Raw genomic sequence first — 12,506 nt, 5'->3', positions numbered from 1 at the left:
GTGGTTAATTTGCATTTGTTATCAGCAAACTGGATTTAGGTTTAAAAGTCTTGTTAGAAAATTCTGATCAAGAATTAAGCATTCACTACAGAAGATAACTAGTTACTCTTTAGCTTGTGCAGTCCATTTACTGTAGAGCAGGAAATAAATAAATAAAGTTTTCTTGATGTCAATAGAATAGTTACACATACAATGTCCTTTCTTTATAAAACAAAAATTTATATTTTAAAAGTTAAAGTTATGTTATTAAAGTAGAAAGTTAAAGAATTCAAAAGACAGAAAAAAAAACAGAATTAACTTTATTCATGTTGGTGGGAAAGGCTAAACAGACCAGGAGAGGAGGGGATATGAGCAAGATGGAAATCTGGAGAACACACAATTCACCCTGATCCCCCATTAGTACTAGAGAAGAAACGTACTTGTGCATCTTGGATCAAACCCTGTAAATCCTGACCAAGGCCTTGACTGGGAGCCTCCAACAATGCAGGAAATGAGGCTGTCAGACGATCTCCATTTTAAACCACATACAGTAGTTTGTACTTCATCATTAACTTTTTAAGCAATGCACTGAACTGGAAGACCTAACATCTTCAAGTGCGTTCTTTATATGAAAAGAAAGCATGTAGGGAATATATATTTAATACATTGCTTTTAATGGACTACTATAATTTACAGAATAGGAAATACTCTAAAGTATTGGTAGAATCTGTATAAAAATAAGTAGGGTTTGGCAAATTTTTACTTTCCACAAGTAAATAGGCTAATTAGCTGACTTGCATTCCAACAAAGGAAACCTAGACTAGCCCCACTAAAACAAAACAAAAAAACCTTAAGGGAGCACACACATTCACATTTTAATTGGAGGAAAGTATAGCTGGTGTAACATTTTATTTGAAATGAATCCCAAATATGTTTGCAGAAGACCAGCAGCGAGACTTCTTGTACAGTGATTGCACAAACAATACACTGAAAGTTTAGAGACACTGAAACGTGCCTTTCTTAAAATTTTATGCCAGACTAATCATCATCATGTTCAGTATCATTGTTTGTACACGTATGTACCTGTGTTATAGACTTGGAATGGATCTATTTGCTAAGAGAAGAAAAGATACCCTACATGTGTAAGAAATAATCATAAATGTTTACTTACTTATACAGAACAGGTCTATCCTGCAGGGCTTCCATGGCCTGGGTGAGAACTGGAGAAATGTCACATGATTCTTGCGTCAAAGTCCTGCACTCACCTATAAAATAGCAATACAATATTAGGTAAACCTATGTTATTTAGACAGTAAAGATGCTATAACATCTCTTAAGTCTTGCTATCATGCAGGAAACAAAGAGAGTTAGGAGAGAAAGTCCCAGAAAGATATTAGGTTACAAGTAGAGTCTCTTCATTTTACAATATAACTTTCAGAATATGTAACAGGTTGTCCATGTCTGTATCACTATAATTTCCCCTTGAGCAGTAGTTTTCTAGGTGAGTGATGTGGTTCTCAATTCTTAACAATTTTTAAAAACAATATAAAATGAGGCTTACTGAATACAGATTTGTGCATGCCATCAAGTTCGTATTTTTAAACCAGAAGTATTACTGTATACAAATTTAAATAAAGATGGTTTTAAAAGACTGCACATTTTACCTCAATTTTAAACAAAGCAGTGCCTACAAAGAGATAACCAGACACTCCTACACTGCAAGAAACAAGCTAGCTCAAAATGGAATAAAGCCACTTAAAGGCAAAATTTTCACACTGGCCATTGATTTTGAGTGTCTCAGTTTGTGCATACCGAACGTATGATTTTTAGGAGTTCTGGGCACCCACAACTGCAGACAAAAATCAGTGGTAAGAGCTGTACAAGCTTCCAACCAGCAAAACTCTGGCAGTAAATAAGGAATTGCAACATTCTATGACAATTATTGGGAAAATGAAAGCAGATTTAGTTTTGAGCAGCTTTATACATGAGTGGCTTTTTAAGTGATGGATGTACTATGACTTTTTAGTCTTATATAATTCATGTGAAAAGGCTGATACAATCATGTCAAATTGTGTAGTTTGATTTCTGATATGGATAAACTTCCATTAAGGAGTTGGCTGCAACTATCAATCTCATTTTCCATGTGATCTAAGATGAATATAAATTTAGGTCTCTGCTGACGAAAAACTAACCCATAAATTCACTGACTATATCAGCTGGTCCCAGGAATCTCCCTTTTAATCTCTTACAGAAGAGAGATACAGAACATTTGCATTTTACATTGCCAACATGTTTTGGGAAATCTTGAATCTTAGAACTAAAATAGAAAGTAGTTATTTGAGGAAAGAATAAAATATTACTATTGAAACAAAGAACATTCCAAAACCAAATACGCTTTCTGTAGCATCAAACCACTCCTACATTCTAAACTACGGTTAATGATTGCCAGTTAGCACTCATCAGAACTTTCCTGAAACCATCAAAAAGTCAGAACACGATGTCCTATGTCCCAGTAGTAAGTATGTCCCTGGCGTACCAAATTTTATTCATTTAGGATTCTAGCCATGGAAGAAAGTCATGTGACAAGCAAGAAATTAGTTTGAACAACAGAGTCCAGATCAGCCCTGTAATATAAGTGCAGCTCAAAGAGAAGGAACAGAATCTCTTGGTGACTGGTTTAGTTCCCAGCTGCTAGGCAATTACACAGGTCTTTCTACAGCAATGGTTTTCAAACTTTTTCTCTGGCAACCCAGCTGAATAAAATTGTTGATACCCGAACCCAACGGACCTGGGGATGAGGGGTTTGGGGTATGGCAGGAGCTCAGGACTGGGGCATAGGGTTGGGGTGCGGAGGTGAGGGCTGTGGGGTGGGGCCGGGAATGAGGGGTTCAGAGTATGGGAGGGGGCTCTGGGCTGGGGCAGAGGGTTGGGGTGCAGGCTCTGGGGTGGGCCAGGGATGAGGGGTTTGGGGTGTAGAAGGGGCTCCGGCTTGGAGTGCAGGCTCCCAGTCAGCAGCACAGGAGGGTGCTAAGGCAGGCTTTCTGCCTGTCCTAGCACCATGGATCGCGCTGCGCTCCGGAAGCAGCCAGCAGCAGGTCCGGCTCCTAGGCAGAGGTACGCAAGCGCCTCCGCGCAGCTCTCACCCGCAGTCACCACCTTCCCCCAGCTCCCATTGGCTGTGGGAACCAGCCAATGGGAGTGCAGAGCTTCTGCTCGGAGCGGGGGCTGTGCGTGGAGCGCTGTGGCCCCCCCACCGAGGAGCCAGACCTGCTGCTGGGCTCTTCTGCGGTGCAGTGTGGTGTCAGAACAGGTAAGGACTAGCCTGCCTTATCCGGGTAGCATTGCCAACAGGACATTTAATGGTCCGGTCAGTGGTGCTGACCAGAGACACCACGACCCCGTACCTTACATTCTGCGACCCAGTACTGGGTCGTGACCCGTAGTTTGAAAACAACTGTCAACAACTGTAATGTTTTAGATGTCCTTCTGATTTAGTCAAAGAAAAGGTTCTAGCTAAGATTACCCCCATTTTAAAAAACTAAAAAGTTGACCACCCTAATATTCATAAATCTAAATCTTCTAAAAACAAAACAAAGGTGTAACCCTACTTTGAGCCCATCTGTAAAGTCGCTCATAAGAAGTCTCTTGGAGCAAAGCCATCTGTTCCATAATTTCTAGGCTACAAAATAAAAATATTTTATTAGATGTTTATAGAAGCATCTAAAATCTAAATTTACAAGTTAGCATTATAAAGAAATGGAAATTTAAAAATGAATGACTTATATTAAGTGTACATTTTGTTCAGATTTGCAGTGCCTTTTGTCATCATTTGAAAGAACAAATAAGGCATCTCCATACAATTACTGTTTTAACTATTAAATGACTTCTTTGCAATTATTCAGATTAAACTCACCCTGTTCTCTGTTGGTTTGTACGGAGAAGAATCTTGACATCATTATGAATTTGCTTTACTCTTCCTAATGCCTTGAAAAAATCCTTTAAAAAAGGAATTTCATGATTTAAAACATTTCCAGTTTTTAAATGAAGAAAAATAAACTTAATAATAGTACTAAAATGCTATACTGGAGGTTGTACTGACAACTATTTGACATTAGAAGTCAGGATTTTTGGATGAAGTGGCGTATGGAACTGGGCAGAACGTCTCCTCCATAGCGCACACATGCTCACAGCAGCCTTGCGGCAACCACAGCAACCACATACATGGAAAAGTAACGCTGGAATGACTTTTGTGCAATGAACATTTTGTCTCCTCTTTTGAAACAGAGCCATCAGACTACCTGCTTTTCCTCTTCTGTTTGGATTTTCTCCAGTGATAAAAATGGCAACAGCCAGCAGCACAGAAGCAGCATGTTTGGAACACCAGCAAATGTTCCATGGATCACAATTAGGAAACCTCTGCTCTGCACACATTCCACTTTGTGACCTCTGCCATATCTAGAGTTTCGACAAACATTTATTACATCTACCGTCTGACCTCTCCCACATTGGGTTCAATTTCACATCTCCAGCAGCTTCACTTGCTTATCCGATTGAAGAACCCACTGCCATCACAAATCAAATATGAAAAAAATTGAATTTATCATTCCTCCCTATGCCTCTTTCTTCTCCATTAATTCTTGTTCAAATATGAATGGAATAATAACCCACTAAGGAAACTAAGTATTTGCAGTAGACAAAATAAAATCCAGAGTTTTTTAATCATAAGGTTGGTGGACAAAAAGCTCGAGAACCCCCAGCACGCAGGGCAGCTGGCCGACGAGTTTCTGAACAGTCGGTCAGGGGGTAGCCGGGAGGAGTCCCAAAAGAACAGGCCCCCCCCGATGCAGAGAGAGAGTCACCAGGGGGCCTCCCAGCGGGGAAATAGGGAGAACCCCCTCCCACGGGGAACGCCTAGCGTCGGGCCCCTCCGACCTGCTCGAGGGGACCAATGTGACCTGAGCTGCTATCACTGTGGCCAGAGAGGCCACGTACGGTCCCAGTGCCCCGGGCTCAGGGACAGACTGAGCAGACCCAACCTACCCAGGGTTAACTGGGTAGGGACCCAGCTGGACGAGGGGCAGACGACCCAGAAAAGGGGGGCTGCCAGTTTACCACCTGCTCAGGAGGGAAGAGTACCCCAGGCCAACTCCGCCAGAGGGCTGGAGGCTCTGGACTCAGGGTGCTCGGTTTACAGGGTGGGCGCGGGGCTGTCCCTCCGGAGAGAGTGCCTTGTTCCCCTGGAGGTGGATGGGAGGAAGGTCAATGGATACTGGGATACGGGCGCGGAGGTGACGCTGGCCCGGCCTGAGGTGGTGGCCCCAGATCGGGTGGTGCCCAACACCTACCTGACCCTGACAGGGGTGGGCGGGACCCCATTAATCATTCTGCATATCAAAATAAAAGCCAAAAATATACAATACACTATCAGCAGTTAAAAAGACTCCCACAATAGTCATTTTTTTGTATTTTGTGTTATCACTAAGGATGTACCATATTTCCATTACTGTCCCTGATTTGGGGGATTTATAACCAACATGGCAGCAAAATATAGGTTTTCTTTCATTTAAATAAACATTAAAAGGCAAAGTTAATCTTTGATTAATTTTGACATACAAGGTCTCCCCAGAGAAAATATCTGAAATCTGAAACAACTTCAGAAGTGTTTTTTATCGTTTAAAAATGTCTCTGTACTATTTCAGATTTAGAGACAGTGACATTGGGCATGTGTCAACTTTTTATTTCCTAAGAAGTTCATAATACTTTGTAGTGCATGCATGTCAACCTGCACAGTAAACTTTGGCCAAAATGAGTTTAGACAACAGATTAAAAATTATTCTACAGATACTTTTAGATTAAAGAGGCTGGTATTTTAAAGTTTTTAATGCATGAGTGAGGGAGTGGGGATTTGAGAATAGCTTTGCAAATTCACACACTGTAAGCTAGGTAACAAAAATAGGAAATTTCTGACAGAAAATAATAAAAGCAAAGAAATCAAAGCTAACATGCATCATAAATTTTCTGCTAGCATAGCACAATAGTTGTCTGGTAGCTTTCTGAATTAATCCTACTGTGCTTAATTATTGGAGGACACACATGAGGTCATCATGGTCCACTAGACATTCACTATACTTTTACACAGGAAATCTAATTTTAAAAATTGTTTTGTTTACTTGAAGTAGTCATTGATTGTATAATCAACTACTGTATTTTGTTATCACCTGTATTAAAGGTAAGAATCAAATAAAACTATCTTCTGATACAGTGTTACCAACTGTGTTTTTCAATTCTGAGGAATGTAATTCTCAAGTCCTACAATATATTTTTAAAAAACACTGGAATTATCTACAGTCCAGGTCCACACTAGACTTGTAACTAGCTGATTGTGCATCATCTAGTCTGCTGCTTCAGTACCCCCAACTGCAATTCTATTCACACAATTTCTGCACAGGCTTAGGTAGATTAAAAAGAATGCACAACAAAGGAATGTTCCCTGCTCTGCCCTGAGCCAAACGTGGAGTAAATTTACTCAATTATGTGGGCGCTCATGTCCCTACTCTTCTCCATCCCTTCCTATACAAAGAAAAGAGAGAAAACATGAAAGGAGTTTCATGGATTCATAGCCCATACTCCATTTGGACAGGGTAAGGGAGAAACGACCTTCTTGCCATTGTTGGAGAGCTCACCAGGAGGAAATATACATTTTCTCCCAGGAAGGCAAGGAGGAAGACAGCAGAGAACTCCCTTTTTCACAGGTGTGGTGTAGTGAGAAGGGTTAGGATATGGATTTAGTTTAGTTTCTGTCAGAGTCTGAACTTCAGCAACTTCATTCAGGAAGGGGTAAGAGAATCTTTTAGGACTTGATCTTGTGAGCTACTGCACTCCATCAACTGTAACTGGATTAGAGGGCATGCAGCATCTTGCAGGATTGCCTTCTACATGCGAGGAGGAGGAGGAGGAGCAGCATAGAGATAACTACAGAAATAAAGGTTAGGGCCTAATCCAAAATCCACTGAAGTCAATTAAAAAAACAAACCCTCAAGGAATTTTGGATTAGAGCCTTGATACGTAAACATTTGAGAAAACTGTTTTATGAAAATGTCTGTATTTTGAACTTACTGTTTTCTATCACAACTCAAATGTTTCTTGCAAGGTAACATTTGGTGTTTTATTAAATACATGGCAATTACTCAAGTGCATGATCATTTAACATGCTTTCATTTGTGCTTTTGTTAGTATTGTTTATGGCTATCTGCTCCATGTCTTTAATAATGCTCTCACTGTTAACAGGATGTCTGTGGAAATGAGATACAGAATACCTACTGAGACTCAGTATTTCATTGAAAGTTTCCATGCAACTAAAATAATAAAAGCTATTAAATGTACTTAATTCTCTGGATATTTTAATTGCTCTCACCAAAGAACAATGTGCTTTAAGCAAAAACATATCAATATGTTTAAAAACTTAGTTTAGAAGGTGACTAAAAATAAGTGAGTCAGCACCTAATATTTCAAACAACAACAAATGAAACAATGAGGGAAAGTCCTACTTTAAATCAACTTAAACACTTTAAATATTGCAGTAGCCAAGCAAAATATATACACACACAACAGTGGTGTTACACCATCTGAAAGTACCACAAACTGTTCAGTTTCTTTACTTGGTCAATACAGAGTTTTAACAAACTAAAAATACAGAATTTGAGGCTTTAAAAAAAATCTTTTTATAGTGGAGGAGAAATACAACATTAAAATATCAGTTTTACTGCCCCTCATCAAAGTCATTAATTAGAACAGAAATTTTTACTCTGATTATTTTTACTCATTATGATATCCTCACACACATACACGAAATTTATCAGAAGCTCGTCATTCCATTAAGAGATTAATTCATTCTATATAAAAGGAAAGTAATGGTGTGATAGGAAGGTCTATAATGTACGATTGTGTTTTTAACTCAGTACAAAAAAAACTTATAATGTATTATGAGTTACCTCAGTAATTGGGCCATCTCTTGTGCCTCGAAGAACGTTCATTTCACCAGGACTCAGTTGGAATTTTTCTATGAAAGCACCTGTAACTTGTGCTTTCATTTCTAGTCTTTGACTGTAATAAAAGTGCCAAGGACATTAGTTTTTTATATTATCTCCAACTTATTTTGCACGTACTGATTTTTGAAAATATCACTATTTTAACAATCAATGCTCTATCTACTTCTAATAGTGCAATCTTGCCCTCAGATAATTAAATTGCATCACCATATACCTGATATTATTACCTACTAAGCTCACACACATCTTCATCAATTTTACTCAGCAATGTGAGCCCATGTATTTGAAAGTAGGAACAAGTTATTAAAATATTCAGTTAGCATTTATATCATAGATTATCTGGCACAGGTATCCACACTTCCATAGTTCAATATATGCCTGCCATTTCCTTTCAAGAAGTTCATTGTGAGAATGAAGTCTGCCTCAGCCTTTAGCTCAAGTTTTCACAGATGAAAAAAAGGCTGTACCCACAGAACACCAGAACAGAGGAACCAGAAACAACTGGCACATTAACTCACCCATTTTCTGGAAAACAGATGCAATTTCTATTTAAGAACACACTGTCAGGAGTCATTTACTAATTCCATACACCCTCAAAAACGTATTAGCCAGTTCCCACATCATAGAATATCAGGGTTGGAAGGGACCTCAGGAGGTCATCTAGTCCAACCCCCTGCTCAAAGCAGGACCAATCCCCAATTAAATCATCCCAGTTAGGGCTTTGTCAAGCCTGACCTTAAAAACTTCTACGGAAGGAGATTCTACCACCTCCCTAGGTAACGCATTCCAGTGTTTCACCACATCCTCTTGCCCCTTCTCTCCACTCCACCCCCTTAAGGTAAATCTCACAGACAATTAAATGGAAAAATCACTGAGTGGGCAGTATCTATGTGCATATTGGGGCAAATCCAGTCCTACAGTCATGGAAGGCCCTGAATGTAGTCCAACGGGTGTAGTTATGCAGAGCTCAATCAGCAGATTTCTTTGCAGTGGTGGGCAGCTTGCTTAACTAAGCTGCCTTCACTTAATGACTGATCTGAGTTCCCCTATTTCTGAAGAAATTTTTGTTTACTTTCTGGTTAAAAGTTGATCAGATTTAGACTGAACTGTTTATTTGTGGCTATCTTTTATGGAGATTTTAAAGTTATTTTTATAAAATGTTCTTAACTGTACCCTGTTCACTTATGCTAGTTTAAATTTTCATAAATGACCAGTGATTCTGGAAACTCAATTTTGAGATGCTCTCCTTATGTGGCCTGATTTACAGAAGTACGGAGGCCCACGCTCTCAGAAAATAAAGTCCCTTTAAAGCTGTCTCAGGCTGACGACTTAAAAATTGAGACACTCAGGATCAAGTCACTTTTGAAATTTTAGGCCAGTATTATTATTACAATCTTAAAGGCTTGGACATTTGAAAGGAACAGTCACACTACAATACGCAAATGTAGTTGCTCTAAAGAGAATTACCTTTGAAAAGAAAATACAAAAATAACTGTCAGAAGGCAGCTACCATTTATGTTACCAAAGAAATGGAAAAATGCAGCAGTCCTCTCCTCTCAGGGTTCACTAGCCACATTCATAATCTTTTTATTCATAACCCCGAATCCATCTGCAACCATTCACCCACTGCAACTTCACTCTTTCCAAATGTCCTCATTTCGTATGATCATCTCTCCAGGGTGGTCACCACAGTCAGGAGTCAGAGTAACAGCCGTGTTAGTCTGTATTCGCAAAAAGAAAAGGAGTACTTGTGGCACCTTAGAGACTAACCAATCGAAAGCTCATGCTCAAATAAATTGGTTAGTCTCTAAGGTGCCACAAGTACTCCTTTTCTTTTTACAGTCAGGAGTGATGCTCCTCCCAAAACAATGTGCTTTAAATCCACTCTACCCTCAATATGTCCTTGGTGACTGTCTGCCAGAACAACAAACTGACCCACTTTGAATTCTCACAATCATCAAATAATTTCAGTAAAACATAGCCTAATGCAGTAAAACCTGAGGATTTGGGGTGAACTTCTCAAATAACAGCATTGCACATTGCATGCAGCAAAATATGCATGAGCCTCTAGGTGGCAGCAATGTTTTATCTATCTTATACAATATAATTTGATTATAAGGAGGAAAATTATTAAAACAAGGATCCTATCAGTTTGTGTGTTAGTTAAAACCCTGTTGCTTACTCATTATTATGTTCACCAGATTGACATTCAGCTGATAACTTGTTTAAAGTAGTTAAAAATCCCTCTTTCTACATTACACAGCCTTTTCCCACCTCATAGCTAGGCTTCCATCAAAATATATTAATGCTGTTCTTGAAGTGACTGTTGTGTAACAAAGGATTTCTTTCCCTTCCAAGGGATTTAAATTAGCTGCTTAAATCTGGGTCCAGAACCAGATTATACTGCACTTATGTTTAGGCTTGGAAGAATGTGATTTTTACATCTTTACAATTTCAGCAGATAATACTGATGTTTATTTTAAAGCACTTTTTCCCATTTTTATCTAGTAAAATTTTCACAGTTGCGTGAAATTATGGGGAGGTCAGACAATTATTTAATGACAGTAGATGTTGAGATTCAAAATATTAAAGCTTTATAAACCACTGAAAACTTGTCAACATCAGATATCAAAATATGCAAAGTAAATATCCTCAAATGAACATATCATACCTGTTTTTACTATTCATTCTTTAGTCCATTTGTAACGAGCCTAATTCAAAAAGCCTAAATCACTGGATTTTGACTAATAAATTCTCAAGCAGCATTTTTCTTGCTTGGTCTATTTGTAAAATTCAATTATAGATAGAAATATTTTTGTTGGGTTGTGGTGTACTGTGAAATAGATGTTTACCAACATTTATCAATAAAAATTTAACCCTTCCAAGCCTACTTATGTTGACTACTACTTTATTTTGAAAGTAGCCCCTCTGATTTCAACATGAATAAGGGTGACAGAATCTGATTCCTAGGCAGCAGGAGACTGGAAAATGAACCAACATCTTCCACATAGCAGTATACAGCATTAAGATAAAGCCACTTACACTTGAAATTTTTTTAAATAAGCATATTTTCTTGAACAACAGCATGCACGTGAACTTTGTTGTTAAAATAAACTGTGGAATTTAATATAATAGTTCCAAGAGCCATCAATTCAGCAGAAAGCAAGCACAATCAAAGATACTGCTAATGCGTACAGTAGTGCATTGCTAACACACACGATGGAAAAGTGCTGTGCAATTTACAGAGTATGTACAACAACAAAAATTAGAGGGAGGAGCACCTCTTACACAGACAACATAATAAAGAGATTTGTCTAGCACCTGGCACAGTTTTTCAGGCCCTAGTATGTTATCTGACATACCGGAGATCACTTTTAAATTATGTGCTGAGCATATAAATTATAGCAGAGGGTATGCAGATACTGTACTGCTATGCAAAATACAATGGTTATTTTCAAAAGTCAACTCTGCATAAAAGAGCAAAAGTAACATATCATGGGAACGTAGCACCAATGCAAAAGGGGGAAGTACCAAACACTGTTGCACTTTAAGCTGTCAGGGGGAAATCAGTGAAGAGCAATTTCCCAGTTAATAGTTACCATGGAAACAGAATACTTCTGTGAGAGCACTCAAACTGCTGGGAAAATTATGCACTTCATGCACTTTTCCCTTGAACCAAACACAAAAGCGTTCTGTTTGCTAGGATTATCACCTAGACTCCTCAAAGAATGAGGTGGGGGAGAGACTGCCTTTTCTGTGGTTCAGTTTTATATTGCTACTGAACATTTCCTGGCAGTCTGTTAGTTTCCTCATATGAAGAGTCATGGCAGCACGTTCTGACCCCTTGAAAATTAATTTCAGTTTAATGCACTAAGGATTCATCACATTTTAAAGCTTTGAAATTTACAAGTTTCAAGATCAACTTATTTTAAACAAACAAACAAAAAGCATAAAAAGAGACCATAGCCGTCATTTTTACCCCTCCCTCCCCCAAGTTGTTAGAAAAATGCTGCTTTTTCAGGGAACATATACTGGGAAGGAATATACACAAAATAAAACATAAGATGACTTCTTCTGGAGACACTGGTAAGCGCAAGGAAACCATCCACAAACATGCACTTCAGCTGCAAATAGGAAAACAAATGTTGTAAATGCAGAGTGGTAATGTACCATTAATGTCTGTGTTTTATATTTTACCTAATAAACACACATTTTAATACAACAGGTTGGACCCATTAGTTGCTGAATGTCTTCACGTAAGTCATAGGATATAATAAAGGAAAACTATACAATGGTAAAAATTTAAAAATCATACTAAATAGCCTCAATGCAAGCTAGGGTTGCCAACTTTCTAATTTGCACAAACCGAACACCCTTGCCCCACTTGTCACTCCAGCCCCGCCCCCTCAGTCACTCACTCTCCCACATCCTCATTTACTTTCATTGGGCTGGAACAGGGGGCTGGAATGTGGGAGGGGG

The 12,506-nt window shown here is 38.8% G+C and overlaps 1 protein-coding gene across 3 annotated transcripts in view; it reads right to left on the bottom strand.

The window, feature by feature from the left end:
* Nucleotides 1-12,506, bottom strand: part of COG6 (component of oligomeric golgi complex 6) — a 120,946-nt gene that overhangs the window by 62,312 nt on the left and 46,128 nt on the right. For all 3 annotated transcript variants that reach the window (XM_073342633.1, XM_073342615.1, XM_073342624.1), the window contains 4 exons: nt 7,971-8,082; nt 3,893-3,975; nt 3,588-3,658; nt 1,151-1,244 (listed from right to left, as the gene is read on the bottom strand). In XM_073342633.1, coding sequence (XP_073198734.1) covers nt 1,151-1,244; nt 3,588-3,658; nt 3,893-3,975; nt 7,971-8,082 — 360 coding nt within the window. The remainder of the gene's footprint in view (nt 1-1,150; nt 1,245-3,587; nt 3,659-3,892; nt 3,976-7,970; nt 8,083-12,506) is intronic.

The sequence above is a fragment of the Lepidochelys kempii genome, chromosome 1 (assembly GCF_965140265.1).
Source record: "Lepidochelys kempii isolate rLepKem1 chromosome 1, rLepKem1.hap2, whole genome shotgun sequence".
Lineage (NCBI taxonomy): Eukaryota > Metazoa > Chordata > Testudines > Cheloniidae > Lepidochelys > Lepidochelys kempii.
This window is presented reverse-complemented; position numbering and strand designations above follow the sequence as displayed.